Source organism: Microtus oregoni, unplaced genomic scaffold (genome assembly GCF_018167655.1).
Source record: "Microtus oregoni isolate MIOR12 unplaced genomic scaffold, Mior012 000062F_ref0000492, whole genome shotgun sequence".
Classification (NCBI taxonomy): domain Eukaryota; kingdom Metazoa; phylum Chordata; class Mammalia; order Rodentia; family Cricetidae; genus Microtus; species Microtus oregoni.
The window spans coordinates 7563449-7582032 of NW_024543872.1; the positions used below are offsets into that span (position 1 = coordinate 7563449).

An 18584-nucleotide genomic window follows, 5' to 3' on the forward strand; every position below is an offset into this window, starting at 1 on the left:
CAGCAGAAGCTTGAGGACTTAGCCACATGGCATCCATAAGTAGGAGCAGAGAGCGGACAGTGCAGGCAAGAGCTCACCAACTTCTCCACACGCAGGGCCCGGTCTAGGGAATGGTGCTACCCACATTCACGGTAGGGATTCCTACCTCGACTCAATTAAGAGAAACCCATCCTAGGCATGTTCACAGACCAACATAACCAAGACAGTTCCTCACTGAGACTCGCTTCTTAGGTAATGGTGCAAGGTGGCAAGCTGACAATCAAAACTATCACATCACCACATCACAACTTCTCAAAGTTTTTAGACCTTCTTAACCTGCTCAACACCACTCCCGCTTTCTTGCAGCCTTTCACCCCCGGCTGTGGTGTGGCCTACTCTGGGAGTCTCGGGTTCCCGGAGCCATACAGTGATTGTCCATTTTGTGTCTGGCTTATTTACTGGGCCTATCTTCAAGGTGGAGCATATTGCCCAATATCACTTGCTTTTTCCTGTTAAGGCTGAATAATGTCCTGCTGTACCTATAAAACACCTGTTCCCCAGCCGTCTGGGGATCATCTGAGGGACTTCTGTTAAGGCTATTGTAATATCAGAAACATTGGTGTACAAACATGTTTGAACATGACTGTCTCAAAAATAAGGATTGAGGGCCGGGCGATGGTGGCGCACGCCTTTAATCCCAGCACTCGGGAGGCAGAGGTAGGCGGATCTCTGTGAGTTCGAGACCAGCCTGGTCTATAGAGCTAGTTCCAGGACAGGCTCCAAAGCCACAGAGAAACCCTATCTCGAAAAACCAAAAAAAAAAAAAAAAAAAGGATTGAGTCCTTTCGTGCTTGCTTCTCTGGTTATATACCCCACATCCTAACTGCTGTGTCATATGGTAATTCCCATAGTGTCTCTAGGGCTTGAATGTAGTGTGCGCCCACAGGCTCATGTGTTAAAGGCTTGGTGTCCATCTGGCGGGAACTGTCTGGAGAGGAGAAAGAAATAATGGAGCCTTGTTGGAAGCCTTCCTCACAAGGGTCACGTGTTTGAAAGACATACTTTGTCCTCCACATCCTTCTCTGCCACGAGGTAAGCAACTCTGCTCTAAAAATCTCTTCTGTCATGACATCACTGTCCTGCGACGAGGTTGGCCATGGACTGAAATCAGCTTAAACAAATACTTCCTTCTTCAAGCGTTTGCCACAAAGATGAAACAGGAGGAGTTAACCCAATAGCCCTTAATATTTCTATCACCAAGGCATAGGGTTCTATTTTCTCCTCATCCCTTCCAAGACACTTTTGTTTGTATATTGACTTCGGGAGTTTAAAAAAAAAAATCTTTTCAAGCCCTTTGCTCCTTGTGGTGGTTAACAATAAGAACTGGTCCCCATAGGCTCATATATATGAATGTTTAGTCATCGGGGAGTGGCACTATTTGAGAAGCATTGGAACGATTAGGAGGTTTGGCTTTGTTAGAGGAAGTGTGTCACTGGTGTTGGGCTTTGAGTTTCAAAAGCCCATGCCAGGCCCAGGCTCCCTTGCTCTGTGCCTCTCTGTGGATGAGGATGATGCCCACATCCCTGCTGTAATGATAATGAACTAAAAACCTCCTACCTGTAAGCCAGTCCCAATCAAATGTTTTTCCTTATGAGTTGCCGTGGTTATGGTGACTCGTCACAGCAATAGAACAGTGACTAAGACAGCCCCCAACTTTTTTCTTCATATATTGAGAATTTATTGGATATTATTTGTAAATATTTTCTTTTTTTTGTTTTTTTTTTTTGTTTTTTTTTTTTGTTTTTTTTTTGTTTTTTGAGACAGGGTTTCTCTGTGGTTTTGGAGCCTGTCCTGGAACTAGCTCTTGTAGACCAGGCTGGTCTCGAACTCAGAGATCCGCCTCTGCCTCCTGAGTGCTGGGATTAAAGGCGTGCGCCACCACCGCCCGGCTTGCAAATATTTTCTACCACTCTCCAGTGCCTTTTCATTCTATTGATTAGGTTCTTTGATGCACAAAATCTTAAGCTGTTTTAAAATTAAAAAAAAAAATTTTTTTTTTTTTGAGGCAAGATCTCACTAGCAGCACTGTTTAGCATGGTGCTACTGATGTAGACAGGGTTAGCCTTGTCTTCAAGGTCGGCCTGCCTCTTCTTCCTGAGTGCTAGAATCAAAGGCGTGCACCTCCGTGCCCAGCTGAAGCTCAGTTTGTATCCACTGTTTTTCTTTTGTGGCATTCTGTTTTCTGGCTTACTTTCTAAGTGTTAGCTATGGGTCTTCACTTTGCATGTGAAGAATCAAGCTAACAAGTCTGCACATTTGTTGAGAACTGTCCTATCCCACTAACTGATCTTGACATGCTGAAAATCATTTGCCTGGGAGTCTACCCTTCACGATGGGTCTGTCCTCTTTTTTTTTCTTTTTCTTTTTTTTTTCTTTTTTTGGTTTTTCTAGACAGGGTTTCTCTGTAGCTTTGGAGCCTGTCCTAGAACTCCCTTTGTAGACCAGGCTGGCCTCGAACTCACAGAGATCCGCCTGCCTCTGCCTCCTGAGTGCTGGGATTATAGGCGTGCGCCACCACCGCCCGGCGGTGGTCTGTCCTCTTGCCAGAACTAGTTTTGACTAGTAGCTTGTGACATAGATTTCTACCGTTTTTTTTTTTTTCTTTTTCAGTTTTTCAGGACAGGGTTTCTATGTATCCCTGGCTGTCCTGGGACAACTGGAATAAGCTCTGTAGCCCAGGTAGGCTGTAACCTGTAAGCTAAAACAAGCTACTTCCTCCCTCCGCTTTTGCTGTTTTCTCACTGTGACAGACAAGTAGAAACAGGACATTTCCTTTCACACATTCGCTACTCAAAATAAAAACATTCACTGTAAGATTTTGAAAACCAGAAAATGTATCTCTTGTTTCCCTGTTACAAACCTAATAATTTCTTTATATTCAAGCTACTGTTTTTTTTTTTTTTCGAGGAAGGGTTGTTTTTTTTGGGGGGGGGGATTTCAAGACAGGGTTTCTCTGCATAACAGTCTCAGCTGTCCTTGAACTTGCTTTGTAGACCCCACTAACCTCAAATTCACAAAGATTCACCTGCCTCTCCCTCCTGAGTGCTGGGATTAAAGGTGTGTGCTACCACGTCTGGCTCCCCCTACCCCCCAGACTTTAGGCTTTCTATAGCACATGGGAAGACTTAAGACTCATTGGGACATCCATATACATTCAAACTATGCAAACTGTCAATTACTAGCACCAACCCCCAAAAAAGTGCTAGAAAGGTGGTAGCATTCGCATCATGTGTAGGGCATTCAAAGCTGCTGCATAGTCCATCCTAGTTTTTCCCATCTGCTGCATCTAAGTGGCCAGCAGGAAGGACCAGTGTGAGACTCATACCTGAAACAACCCTATTGTGATCAGCCTTTATTCCAGGTGAAGGAGCTAATGACCCACATGGCATCTATAGGCGTAGCAGAATAGCTAGCACTCTTCTTGCTTCACTCCGAACTCATTCAAGGTCAACTCTCCTGGTTATCTGCATCTTGGGGTATTGCATCTCAATCTTGACACCTCTTCTCGCCATAACAGTGACAGCTGAATCCCATTCTCCTGTAGTGCAAAGCCACCTGTGGTCTCCTACAAGATCCTTCCCCTTCTGTCTCCAACGTGAGCTGAATTTTGATAGAGGGGAGGGAGCTTGGTACTAGGGTTGAGAGTCAAGTCGTAAAGGTCCATTTCCAGCTGTGAGCCCATACAATCTTTAGGGAATTTTCATCTTCGGATATCTGAGGACTCGGGGCAAGGGTGGACTAAATACTATGATGGATTCCTCGACAGTATGCCAGACCGTCCAAACAGTGCTACAAATCACTCTAGAAAAACACTGTAATCTTGAGAAATAAAAACCCCAAACTCCCAACAGTGGTGGAGTTGAAGGCAGACTGCTCGTATGTCCAAGTGCTGAGGCCTATACGCACAAAGACTGCGGTCAACAAGTCATGCTAAGGCCATCTCTTCTGATTCCCTTGGTGCGGATGAAAGGCGGGCTGGAGAAGCTCACTGGATTCGTTCTGAAAACACATCAGAGCACACACAGCTCCTGGAGAAGCTCACTGGATTAGGAGTTCTGAAAACATCAGAGCACACACAGCTCCTGGAGAAACTCACTGGATTAGGAGTTCTGAAAACATCAGAGCACACACAGCTCCCGGCTTTTCATCTTCTGGAGATCCATGTATTCTACAGCTTTCATGTGCTCAAAAAGTTTCATGGATTTTTTTCGGGAACAAGTTTGATTAAACTGTCCTGTTCCCAGCCCAGGGTATTCCTTCTTGAGACAGGCTCTCACGTAGCCTAGCCTGGCCTAGAACTTGCTACAGCTGAAGATGACCTTGAACTCATCTTTTACCTACCAATTGCTGGGCACTTCAGGCGTGCAACCATACCCTCCTCTCCTCTTACCACTTGCCAGTGACTGACAGAACTCCATTAAGAAGTGTTAAAGTGATGATAGACAGAGTTTAGCAGGGTTAGTACTGAAGTCTCTACCTGTTAATACTGCCTGAAAATCTGACTGGAAAAAAATTGCTAACTTGCCGGGCGGTGGTGGCGCACGCCTTTAATCCCAGCACTCGGGAGGCAGAGGCAAGCGGATCTCTGTGAGTTCGAGGCCAGCCTGGTCTACAAGAGCTAGTTCCAGGACAGGAACCAAAAAGCTACGGAGAAACCCTGTCTCAAAAATCCAAAAAAAGAAAAGAAAAAAAATTTGCTAACTTGAAGGGGAAATTCCAATTTCAGTTCTAAACCCTAGGTTATCTGAAAACATTAGACTCTGGTTTTTAAAATAAATTTATATGCTACATGTTACAAAGTACCTAGACTATGTGTGAAATAAATTCAAACTTATCTTCAGATATCAGAAGAATCTTAATTAAATTTAATAAAACTTAGTGTTGGTTTAAATGGGACTAATACAGTGTTTATGAAGTTCAGATACAGACACATAGCCCTAGCTCTGACTTATGGCAAAAGCTGCTGTAATTCACAAAAACTATTCTTTTAGTCCACGTCCCAAATCAAATTCCAGGCAACATTCATGGTGACTCATGTTAAAATGAATCTTTAAAAAGGCCTTGTTAAAGAGTAAGGCTGAAATCTTACTTAAATCCATTTAAAAGCCACATCTTGGGTTTATCCTTATTCTTCTCCCCAAGGGATCCATTAAGTTTTGCAGTTGAGATGAAAATCAAGTTTTTTATTTTTATTTCCACCCCTCAGCTTCTTTGAGTTTCAAAACAAGAAAAATGAGGTTGAGGTTCTGGAGAAGCCGCGATAGTCACCGCAGCCTCCACAACTGATCTTTGCCTTTGTCAGGGCTCCTCTTCTCTCTTCTAAAAGCCTTCGGGGTGTGAACTCCTGTGAAATGTCCCAAGGGTCCTGGAGAGCTTGGTGAGATACACTGAGCATCCCTTTGAAGTGCAGATACAGATACTTTGGTATATAGCAATAAGGCTATGAGCCCAATCATCTGGTTGAAGACTTCAAGAGGTAAGGAAAATTCAAGAGCAAGTATTGACTATGACTTTTTACCTCCCACACTCCTAAAGAAATAGCACTTGGGCCTAAGGAAAAAGGCTGAAGCGCATTTTCATGCTGTGACTTAAGGGCAATTCTACAAAATTAAGATTACTTATTAAAGTAATCCTATCGTCGGGCGGTGGTAGCGCAAGCCTTTAATCCCAGCACTTGGGAGGCAGAGGCAGGCGGATCTCTGTGAGTTCGAGACCAGCCTGGTCTACAAGAACTAGTTCCAGGACAGGAACCAAAAGCTACGGAGAAACCCTGTCTCGAAAAATCCCCCCCAAAAAATAAATAAAAATAAAAAAATAAAGTGATCCTATCCATCCACTATGAAGGAAAAAAAAAATCAAATGAAGAGACTCAAGTTTCTTCTCAGCAAGAATATGAAACTTGACATTTAAAAATTCCCTAATGCTGCATTTGCCTCAGCTGTTTACTTAGCCTCTCCATTCCGACAACCCCAGAAAGACACATCTCACTAACGTGGCTCCTTAGGTCTACGTTAGCTGCTTTCATCTTGGGGCACTTCTTCAGGTCACTACTGTGCTGTCCAGCGCTCAAAGCTTCTATCCTACAACTCACTTATACTTATTTTGGGGAACCCAGCCTTAACTGGACAGTAAGAACTACACCCAGTGCTGCATGGCTGCAGTTTCAGGAAAAACTGTTGAGGTGAATGTTTTCTTATCCTTGCGTAACCAGCACTTTGGCAACACCGAGCAAAAAATAAGCACGAGGTAAACACTTCAGTAACAGGATTTGATCTAAAAGGCGAGGAATGTTCAATGTGACTGAAACTCGGTGGAGATGAAGCAGTGTGAGAAGCAATAAACACAGGTTTCCAAGACGGTGGGAAGTAAATAAAGCCCCATATCACAGGAATATGCATCTTGCTTATGATGTAACTGAGCTCGATATGTACTATTACATAAATGGGAGTTATTTTAATAGACACCATACTTAAATATCTCACCTTCATTACTTTCATGAGTAAAAATTATGACACAGTAGCTCCCGAGCTAGTGAGTTTCCCTTGTGTTTGCACGCTATGCATATACTCAAGTGCACCTGCCTGTATGTAGTGGACAGACGCTCATGTTGGAATGTTCATCTGGGTTCTTTCTCCACGTTTTTACGTTTTTCAAGACAGGGTTTCTCTGTAGCTTTGAAGCCTGTCCTGAAGCTCAGGGAGATCAGCCTGCCTCTGCCTCCTGAGTGCTGGGATTATAGGGGTGTGCCCCCACCGCCTGACAGGGTTTTCTCACTGTACCTAGAACATGGCCAGGAAACCTCCGGATTAGCCTTGCCTTCTCTAGGGCTGGTATTACAGGCCAATGCCACAAACATGCAACTTCCATGTGGGTGCTGGGGTCGTGCAGTCCTCATACTTGGGCAGCAAGTGCTTTCACTGACTGAGAAATTTGTTTTAGTAACAGCACTTCCAGCTGAGACCTGTAAGGCCACCCTCTTGGACAGCTGAACTAACTTCCACGTTTTTACATTAACTTGGATGATGGAATCTTCAAGATACTTTTTTTTCGTTTCTTGAGACAGGGTTTCTCTGTAGCTTTTGGAGCCTGTCCTGGAACTAGTTCTTGTAGACCAGGCTGGCCTCTCAGAGATCCTCCTGCCTCTGCCTCCCATGTGCTGGGATTAAAGGCGTGTGCCACCACCCGGCTCAAGATATTTTTTAGAAGGCCATGTAGTCAGGCTTGGTGGCACTCAGGAGCAAGAGCACTAAGCTTCATCCAAGTCCGCCACTACTCTATTTTCTATAACAGGAGATATCTTCATCTCAAGCCATTCTCACAGTTAGTGGACGTTCACCCTAATCAAGCACAGATGTTCCCAACAACACAGATTTAGCTTCTGACTTGCACAGATCAGTCAAGAAAGCCATGAATTAGCTCACCTCCGAGAATGACTGGGCAATAGAAAAGCGTTCTGTATCTTTAAGGTTAGTTCTTCAACAATCTGGTCTGGTCTGTAGTGGCTGCAATGTCTAACAAAGCATCAATCACTTTGGAGAAAACCTGTATCCCCTAAAAATTTCCTTACCTTCCATAGTGTTAGAAGAAACCACAGGCACACTACAAGAGATTACTGCTTCCCTCACTCTCTCAGTGACATTCGGTGGTCAGGAGAGAGGACAGATGAGGGCGAAAACACGACAGATAAATGGTGAAGTTTTAATATTTTTACTAAAGTTCTGAAATTCACTACCCTGACTTATGGCCAAGTTCCGCAGTGACTCTCTCCCAATCTGTGGCGACCTTCCCTCCCATAACTGTTTAAGGCAACTCTCTTAGGGTCCTTCCCCACGTCATATTCAAATGTCAGATCTCAAGACTCATCAAAAAACTACAAGATTTTAAATTTCACTTTTAATTATCTTTTACTTAATAATAAAATGAAAAATAATATATGAATACATACAATCTATATACACATATTTATTGCAAATACTTAAAATTCTTATTAAAATGATTTTTCCTTATTTGTGAAAAAATATGACTTATTAAATGGCGTTGACACCAACTTCTCTGTACATACCCTCAATTCCAATGTTAACAATTCCTTTAAAAAGGCAAAAGACACAAAAATTGAGCATTTACCAAACCAGTCTGTACAAACCTTATCACCAGCGAGGGAAAAATAGCTTGTGGTAAATAAGTCAATTTTCTTTTAAAATAAAAAATAAAGCCCCCAAATCATTCCCCTTATTGCATTTTTCCTTTTCTTTCCTTTTTTTTGGGGGGGGGGGGAAATAATCTGAGTAGTTTTAGAGTAACTCTTTTGAAATAATTTGTGCCTTAGCAATGAGATCCTACATTAAACATACCATATATGAGAAATTCAGTCTTCCACTGTCACTTTTTACATAGATATTAAAATATATATTACTTAAAATATATTACTGGAAAGTTATCTTAAAATTGATCTTTAATAGTTGTATCAAATATAAAGCATTAAAAAAAATAAAGTAACCAAGACTCTATGAAGCTCTTGCTTCAACTTTAGGAAATGTCTACCTACTGTCTTGTTCAATAGGTTTGTAGGTATTGAAACACATAGGAAAAGGTCCCTGCCTGTCATCATGTTTCGCAAAGTCTCTTTGGACTGTTCTATATGTTGAGCTGCAAACTATCCATGGCCAAGTTCTCCACTTAGTACACATTGCTGTAATGCAACGGGAAGCTTCCTTCTTGCTCTGTGACACCAGAGAAAACAACGGGCAGTGCTCGTCAGCAATGAGCTCTAAACAAATGTGACCACGGTGAATGCCTCACTCTAACAAACCCTTTAACCAAAGAGCTCATGAAGGTTTTCTACCGTGGAGGAGAGCAGTATGGAGCAAACAGAACGGTAACTGATAGGCCTGCTCCATGTGGGACAGCGAGCCTTCACCTGGAAGGCAGTGAGGTCTTCCTTTGGCTGTTAATCCACATTTGAGATACTCTCCCAAATACCCACATCTCTATACCCAGGGAAATGCAGCCTTCCCACTCCAAGAAAAGCTGCATTTGCCAGCTCTCGCTCTTAAGAAATGCCACAGAGAACACTGGAGGCAGCTTCAGTGTCTTGAGCACAGGGGTTGAGTAACTGAAGCAGGACAAACAACTCCGTGTTATTTGTGCTCCCCTTAAATTAATGGGATAAAGAATTCTGATTATTTAAAAAAAATCCTTTATGATTCAGGGAGTGTTCATCTTAGGTAACTCAGAACACTTATAAATTACCCTGAGAAGATGCATCGTGAATACTCTCCCAGAGGTGACTTGCAGAAGTGATTTAAGGCTGGAGAGGGCATACTGGTATGTGTATCAAGTGTGATATTTAAAACCTCACTGGAAATTGCCCAAATAAGAAACTAAACACTGAACCATTTCATGTTAACTGAAAGGTTAAAAAAAAAAAACAGCAAAAAGTTACAATTAATAATGTGTTAACATGTACTGGAGTACCAAATTCAACTTAAAGGGCCAGACTCAACTATTTGTTTTCCTGTTCATTTATGAGTGTTCCTCTTCCATCTGAAACCATGTTTTAAAACAAACCATTTAAATAGATTAATATTTAATATATTTTCAATATAAGAAAAAATTCATTCTTGTCAAGTCTGAGGCAGTGTACCTAGCTGGCAAGTTCTGTTTTTGGAATAGTAGGAGGGAAATTAGCAGGGTGTCACTTAGTGGAGTCAGGTGAAGAGCAAGACTTGGGCCTTACACAGCTGGAGTTTGGGTTGAGGTGAGAGGAACAATGTGGTCTTTAAATGGACCTGACAGTCTCTAATGCCTCGCTCCTGCCCACCCAGTCCCAGATTAAGGAAACCAGGGAACAAAATCTTCCTAGTAAGCAAGGTAGAAAGTAGAAAAAATTTTACCAATACAAACTCGCCCCTGACTGTCAGCATGAGGTCCATTCTGAATCACTCACCCTCTTCCAGAATAAGACAAGACTACTCAGGTAAGGGTCTTTAAAGGTCCCATGGGGAACACCGATGGTCCTGACGGTCTGGGACCAGAACCCTGACTTCTGTTTCCTACTCGTCCTTCACAACATATGCACTTCTTAACCCTGAATCCCTGCAGCCTCTCTTTCCCACTAGCTGTGCATTTACTGGAATGAAGGGAAGATGGAAAGACATCATACTGTCTTGCCTGGTTCTGGAACACAGGATGTGAGCCTGTAACTGTTTAGGGCCACGAGAGCAGAAAAAGTAAGTTTCACAGAGTTTAGAGCAAAGACTGAGGAAGCACATGTGTGTGATGGCCAGGGGTGAGCACCACATGGCAGGCAAGACTCATTCCTGTCTCCTTCCTGTGATGTATTAACAGTTAAATTGTCCTGAGTTTTATAGCTTTTGAAACTATACGGGGTTGCAATATTACAGTATCACACACTTCACATTAAGAGACTTGGAATCAATCAATACAGACTATTTGATATTAGAATATCGGATAAACTGATGTTTGTCTTAAACAGTGATTTAAGTAGTATTTGCTTAAAGTTTGTCACTAGTTCTTTTATTTTTTTTAGAGAGTGTTTGTGTGCCATGAACTTGCTTTCGAGCACACTGGCTGTTAACTGAGACCCATCTGACTCTGACTCCCAAGCACTGAGATTTGAAGTGTGTATCTCCACGTCCACCGACTAGAAGAGTTTTATTTTTGTTTTGTTCTTTTTAAAAACAGATTTGCTTTATTTATTCATTTATATTTTGGAGACAGGGTTTCTTTATATCCTGTCCTGAAACTCATTATGAAGACCAGATTGGCATTGAACTCAGAGATCAGTATGCCCCTGAATCCAGGGTGCTGGGAAAAGGATTTTAAAAATAATAATCAAAAAGAAAAAAAAAACCTGAAATTTCACAGCCAGGCATTTGATCAGTCACTCATAACGCCCTTTCACATCAGGCATCCTTGCTGTCCAGACAGCAGAAATTCTAGACTAGCAGAAACAGCAAACTGTCTTCTTGCTCTGTATGAGTGCAAACATGTGGTGTGGTAGGATGGCAAAGATCACTGCATCGTCATCTCATGCCTGGGATGCCAAAGCAGAAAAGAGGTTACCACCAAAGGGCGTTTCTACCTGGAATTGTTTGAGATAGAATAGGAAAGGAAAATATTTTGTGTCCAGTGTTAAAATCACTCTTCCAAAGTCCTGAGTTTCGGTTACGTTTCTTCAGTTTCATCCTTTGCCAACAAGACACACAGTTCTCACACACACACACCCCAATCACTAATGCTTGTGTGCGTTTTATTTCAGACCTGTTTGTGGGAGCCCATGAATGATGCAGTATCAGGATGTATTATTGCTGGAACTAATGCCATGCACAGATTAGGCTAATAGAGGAGTCCCTTGGAGGCGGACCCTTCTTAAATAACATTCACGGACAACAGTACTGATTCATGGAAGGCAAAAGCTAAGTCTGGACTGTCAGGATCAAAAACACTGGGATGTGAATACCTTTTAAAAACCCCACTTGAAATGGTTCCACCTAAAGTAAAGGGATGAGTAAACCCCAAATCTAAATCCCACAAAGGCATGTTATCTGTGGAGAACCTGCAGCCAGCTGTGAAGACATAATCAGCATGATGGTCACTTCCTGACCATTCTCCCTTTCCCCACCCTAGGAAAGGTCAGAGGCAGAGAGTTTCCTTTCACCATGCATACCACTCAACTATTTTCAGAGTCAAAAGAAATAGAACATAAATCTGAATGTGAAGTTAACACATCATTACCTAAACTCTTGGAAAACAATGTTAAAACAAAATGTGACATATTTACATGATTTTTTAAGTGCAAACTTGTCACCGATTCATAGTCCTCCTCGACTCACACTTACTATACAAGGTGCGCTTCCTGTCAACCTGAAGACCTGTATTCTGCATTCCTGATTAATGTCTCTTGAGACAACTCAAACTTTATTTCTGTGATTTCAAAAGGGTGCAAGAATACGTCTTGTTAAGCCTCCCCTTCCCTCCTTTACATTTGCTGTAGTCTTATTATCGGACGACGAGGCAGGAGACACACAGTTTGGAGGGCCCAATACAATCATCATGACAGAAAGCTCCACATCCCTTGCACATGATCATGGCTTTCAACCGGCAGTAACATTTCGAAGGCGCGTCCTCAATGCTGTTCTCATCAGGAAAGGCCTGAACAGGAAGTGTCTGGCCGTGGCTGCTGGGATTCATAGCTTGGCTAGCAGGGATGGTCGTGACAGTCACTGAAAATGACATAACATCCCCAACATTGCTAGATACCTGACTACCTGGTGGAGCAGAGCTATGGTCCATGTCTGATGAGGCTGAGACATTGATCATGCCTCTATAGCTTGGCCCTATCTGTGTGGGGCTTCCATACAATTTGGGGGTTTGCAGTGGTGGAAGGAGTAGAGGCTGGTGTGTGGGACTGTCTGCAGGGAGAGAAAGAGCAGTAGAATTGAAAATTTCGGGGCTGCTACATACTGTCTTACCTCTCACACCGTGAGCCATTTGTTTATGTGCTGCCTGAATAAAATCTCTGGGTAGGGTCTTTTCATCCAATGTTTGGCCTCTAGAGAATATGCAATTCTCCTTGCCTGCAGTGGTTTGCTCACTCATCGGTGCCTCAGCCTTACCATTCTTGCTAGCTAAACAATCAATGGTGGATGGAGTTTCCCCACTGTGGAGATGCTTGCCAGAACTCTGAGAAGCCCAGGGCTCCTCCTTCACTGACACAGGCTCTTTCTCATCTCCCACACTCTCTTCATCAGTTTCATCGTCTTTGCTGCTGCTGCTGCTGTCTCCAGTTGTGTTTTTACAATCTGCATAGCCCATTCTCAAGTTTTCAGTGGGGCTACTTAGACAAAATGGTTCCTCAGGATTTACAGAATGGGTCCTCCTAACACTCTCTGACACCCGGCCATAGGTGGAAATATTAAGTAAATAGTGACCTGCCATTGCAGGCTTGGATGTCCTCCTGCCAGCAAAGCCAAGCATAAATTTCTGCCTTGTGGATATGTCTTCCAATTGGAAACCTGAGTGAGCAAAGTTGAACTGAGAGGGCGGCACAAATGAGAGAACGCTCTGTCTCTGAGTCCTCTGGATGAGAGTCTGAAAAAGCTGATCTTGAGTTGTTTTACTTAGTCCTTCTGGGTACGGGTGAGTGTCACTGCAAGAGTCCTTAGCTTCGAAGACTGGCCTTGGGACCTGGGGAAGCTGCTTACTCTGCAAGGGTTTCCCTAGCTGCTGGAGAGCCAGATAGGCCTGCCTGCCATTAACTTCCTCTCTGGTGCTGCCTTCCATCACACTGGAACCAGGGAATGCTCCTACCCCCTTCTCCTCTTTCGTAGTCAGTGGGACTGTTTTCATTTCAATTTTGGTGAGAGGTTTAGGCAGAATTTGCTCCATGGGAACATCTTTGCCCTGGAGCAGCTGAGTAACTAAAGGGTTATTAGCAGGGATACTAGAACTTGGTCTTGAAATGGGTCCGTTCATATTTGCAGAAGTTCCTGGGGATTTAAGGCTAGAAGCTGCTGGCAAGGTGCTTGAGGATGAAGCTGATCCAGTAGATGCTGCAGTTCCACTGACTGGGGGTACAGAGAGTTTTTCTAAACTGGCTGTTGTCAATAAGGATGTTGTATCCAGTCGAGCAGAAGCAGCTACCTTTGCTGAGGCTGAAGGCTTTGGTGCATTCTTATTAGAACCTGCTTTGTGTTCAACTGTGCCATCAGCTACAAAACAAACAGGTGAAGCCGTTGAGATGAGAGCAGGCCCTTCTGGAGAAGGAGCTTTTTCCTGTCTGTAACTACTCAGGTCTTGTGAGTGGCAAGGAGAGGCTGCTGTGGCTGTTGCCTGGTGGGGGTTCAGTTTCCCACTGTTTAGTTTCTCTATGTGGGCTGGTAATGGGAGGCTTGTGCATGCTCCACTGATGGTGTGTGCTGTAGGCACTGAGGAGGTTTGCTGTAATTGTGCTCCAGAGACACCAGGAGGCTGGGACTGGCCTGGTGCATGGGTCTCAGGCTGGGGACCACAGGGTAAAAGCTCTCGCATACCTCCCCTGCTTCCAGTTCCTGCCAGCTCCAGTGTGGGACCCTTTCCAGTTGCGCTGACTCTGTCTGAGCCTGGACTCCCTCCTGCACCAGTTTTCCTTTCGCCACCCTCTCTTGGACTGTGTCCACCCCCAGGGCCAGGTCCTGGAATGGTCCCTCCAACTGAGGCGGCTGCAGCAGCTGCAGCGGCTGCTGCGGCTGCTGCCCTCTGTGCTTTGACCAACTGGGCTTTTGCTTTGATGTCTGCAAGAGTTCTGGCTCCTGTTCTGTAAGGACTAGTGATGGAGATTGGAAAACGAGCCCTGGGAGAGACCTGCGATGTAGAAAACAGCATCGGGGAGATTCTGGAGACCGGGATCTGAAAAAATGAGGTGGGGGAGCCGAGATCAATTTCAGCTCTGACTAGAGCAGATGAACACAATGCACTTGCTCTAAGACTAAGAATACATACTGTGTTAAGCATTCGATCCCACTGTCCACCCACATAATGGGTCACATACATAATAGCTCCCAAGCATTTTTGCCCCTACTGAATACTGTACTTATTTGTGTCAACTTTTTAACACCCCCCATTTATGAATCAGAACAGCCAGAAAAATGAGTATTATAATAAACTACTAACTTTGAAAATTCTTCAATCACAAATAATTGTGAAGTCACTATTTTTCATTACTCAAAGTCCTAAGTATTTAAAAACAATTCTCTATACATCAGAAATCAGGGTGGTATTTTATAATAGTTGTGATAAATTCATGTACTTAAGAAGTACATTTGTGGGGCTGCAGAGATAGTTAAGAGCACTTGTTCTTACAAAAGACCTGAGTTCAATTTCCAGAACACATATAATGGCTCATAACCACCTGGAACTCCAATTCTATGGGATCTACCAAGCACACACATGGTGCACATACCTGCATTCAAGAAAAGCATTCAAACAAAGTAGATAAATAAATCTTAAAAACAAAACAAAACAAAAAAAACCAACCAAACAAAAAACCCACTAAGGTTGATTAGCGAGGTGGTAGTGGCGCACAGCTTTAACCTCAAGAGTTGAGAGGCAGAAGCAGTAGGATCTTTGAGTGAGACCAGCATGGTCTACAGAGTAAGTAACAGGATGGCCAGCAAGTTCCAGACAAGGACTTTTGAAACCCTGACTCAAAAACAACAAAGTTTGTTTAATACTTAGTTGTATAAACTTAGGCAACATTTTTTGCACATAGTAGTTTAGAAGTTCCATGGAGTAGAAAGAAGCAATTACTGCCTCTTGTTATATAAAGAACAGACTACAGGAGAAAACAGAAATACTAGAAAACAAAACCCAAGAAATTTGTTTTGGGGACAGACAACCTTGTATAGGTAATCCAAACATAAGAAATTGGAGCAACCTCTAGTACTAGGCAGAAAGTTTAAGCGGGGTGACCAGAACAGGAGAATTCTGGGATGAGGAAAGGCTCAGTCTGCAGTCATCACCCAGGGGCAGAGGAAGCAAGATGAGAGTGCCTCTCTGATAAAAGGTCATGTTGCTAACACAGACAAGAATTATGGGTTAATTTAAATTAGTTAATAAGAAGCCTAAGCTAATAAGTCAACCAGTTTATAATTAATGTAGGCTTCTGTGTTTCTTTGGAACCAAATGGCTGAGGGACCAGGTGGGACGAAAACCTCTGTCAACAGGCAAAAGGTAGTCAGGATTATTTAAGTAAAGAAAAGCTGGCAAGAAACAAGCCAAGGTAAGGCTGGGCATTCAGAAGCAATATAATAAGCCTCCCGAGTGTGTCATTTACTTGGGAGCTGGGTGACAGGCCTCTCAAAAAAAAAAAAAAAAAAGAAAGCAAAAAGAGAAAAATATAATACAACAGGAGATGGTGGCACTAATCCTGGCACTAGGGAAGCAGAGGCAGCCAGATCTCTATGAGTTCAAGGCTAGTCTGGTCTACAGAACTAGTTCCAGCACAGCTAGGGATACATAAAGAAACCCTGCAAAAACAAAACAAAAACAAACAAAAAGAAAGATTAAGAATTCAATGCCAGCCTGACTTAGGAATCGACACTTTGCTGGGCTGGCTTACATACTCAGACTCTTTTCAAATATCAAGAACTGGAGGGATACAGTTCTACAGCCTGATTATTACTATTTCTATAATACCACTGTTACGTGTATTAAACATATGCTACTGTGCTTATGTTAATACCATAAGTCATGAAACTTAATGAGTACGACCACTTTCTTACCTTGAGAGGTGGTACTTTTCGCACCTGTACCCTGTCCCCTCTATTAAGAAAGGGCTGTGGCGAGACCTGAAATGGCTGCTGGTGATGGTGGTTTTCAGTGATACGTGGTCTTTTCTCCCAGCTGCTAGCAGCCTCTTCTTGGGTAAGAGAAGATTTCCTTTTCAGACTTTCTGAGATCTGATCAGCAAGAGACTTTGGAGATATCTTTACATCTGTGTCCAGTGGACCAGCTTCTGCCACAGGCTTTGTTATAGGCTTTTCTAACCCAGAAGTTTTAGATTTGCTTGGGGATGTAGCTTCTTGGTTCTCGCTTTTGTTATAATTAGAAGTTGTGGTGGCTTGATTTTCTTTCTCAGACTCTTGTTCAGCACAGACAACATGCTTCTGCTCTAAGAGTCCCTCATGTTTAGGGCACTTGACGGACATCATGGTGATAAGCTCATTTGTATTGCTGACTGACGCAAGGATGGGTTCTGGGGATGCAGAATTTGGCTGTGCCTCCTCTTGGTTTTCTACTTCTTTTCTGAATGGTGATGGTATTTGCACTGCTTCTTCTTTACACTCTGAAGGGGGAACTACTGGGAAGTTTCCGGCAGGAGAGGCCTCTGAAGGAAATATGGATTTTGGTTGCTCAGCAGGGATTTTCTTTACTTTGGAATCACTAGGGGAAGCTGTCAGTTTCTGTGAATCTTCAAGGCTTAAGCCAGAACTGAAAAATTGAAGGAAATATTGTTATATGGGAAATAATCCACATTACTTAATAAACAAGAAAAGTAGACCATGTCAGTTTAGGAACCCCCTGACACATAGAATTTTCTGTAGAACTCTTAAGTCAAAGTAATTAAATTCAAATCCTGGTTCTGGTAATAGTTGTGAACAAGATACTAAATGACTAGGCTTCTGCACCTTTGTTTAATTGTATACCAGAATTAAAAACTTCCAAACTGCAATGATGAAGTTACTCGTGTGATGTTCTCACTTGGCACACAAGGAAAGTTCTATAGTGGGAACTGCTGTTGTCACTTCTGCTTATATAGGAGCCATATCATCTACAGACTCACGGGCTACCTACAAGAACCTAAAGAAAGACTGAGAACTGAGCTTATAGGAAGCCTGTTTAAACCGCACTCAATCTAGATCCAAAGATCTGAGGTTGCATGCTGCTGAGCTATCCACAGGTAAAAGTCAGCTGTGATTTACACAGGGTGGTCTGCCAAAAAGTGCCACCAATAACTGTTCTTAATGTTCTTTCCTTTTTTTTAAGCAACGACCAATTAAACCCTGTTGCCTTAATAGAATCAGTAATAAAAAAAAAATTACTATCTAGGGTCAGCAAGATGCCTCAGAAGAAGAAAGTGCTTCCCTGATCACCTAGGTTCTAACAAGGGAGCTCATGCCTATGAAGAGAGTCAACTCCCAAACTCTTCTGCCCTCCAAGAGCACATTGCAGCACGTGTACTCGCAGACTCACTGTAACTTATAATATACACTCACCACCAGCTTTTAGCTTAATCCTGAAGTCAGCATTTGAGACAGGGTTTTTTCTCTATGCAGCCCTGGCTGCCCTTAAGTTTGTAGACCAGGCTGGCCTCGAACTCAAGAGATCTGCCTGCCTCTGCCCCCCGAATGCTGGGATTAAAGGCATGTGCCAACACTGACTGGCCAGCTCAGTAGGGAGTCTATCTTAAATGATTAGGAAGGAGGGGGATCAATGAACACTACTTGGAGCTAAGAAAAAGTACTTATTTCTCAGTCTGTGATCAGTGAAGTTCTCTCGCTGGCTTTTACTGGTATGTAGAAGGAAGCAAGGGAGACTAACAAACAGGAGTTGGACTATGCAATCCTATTCAAACCAAATGGCTCTATTGTCTACTAAATGTCTCCAGTACAATTTCATTATGATTAGACAGCATTTCTCTGTGTAGCCTTAACTGTCCTGGAACTCACTCTGTAGGCCAGAGTGATCTTGAATTCACAGAGATCCTCCTGCCTCTGCCTCCCAAGTGCTAAGACTAAAGGTGGGCACCACCACCAAGCTAGACTTTCTAATAAGGTAAAAAAGCGGAGACATCACATTACACGCGTAGGAATTAATATGTGGATTACAGAGACTGCCTTATCTTACCTCTGACCATAGTAGCTTTCAAAGAATTGTTCCTTCCATGGCTCCACCTTCTTTTCCTTCTCAATCTCTTGACGAATTCTCACCTGCATTTCAGGAGTAAATTCACCTGCAATGTATCAACAAAATGACATAAACAG

The 18584-nt window shown here is 43.0% G+C and overlaps 1 protein-coding gene across 1 annotated transcript in view; it reads right to left on the reverse strand.

Annotated features, from left to right (window-relative positions):
- Positions 1-7923: 7923 nt before the first annotated feature.
- LOC121439655 (putative Polycomb group protein ASXL2) overlaps positions 7924-18584 on the reverse strand; it is a 78558-nt gene continuing 67897 nt past the window's right edge. Inside the window, exons 11-13 of the mRNA XM_041640218.1 lie at positions 18448-18553; positions 16323-17031; positions 7924-14448 (exon numbers count right to left, since the gene is read on the reverse strand). Of these exons, the coding sequence (XP_041496152.1) occupies positions 12061-14448; positions 16323-17031; positions 18448-18553 (3203 nt within the window). The 3' untranslated portion in view covers positions 7924-12060. The remainder of the gene's footprint in view (positions 14449-16322; positions 17032-18447; positions 18554-18584) is intronic.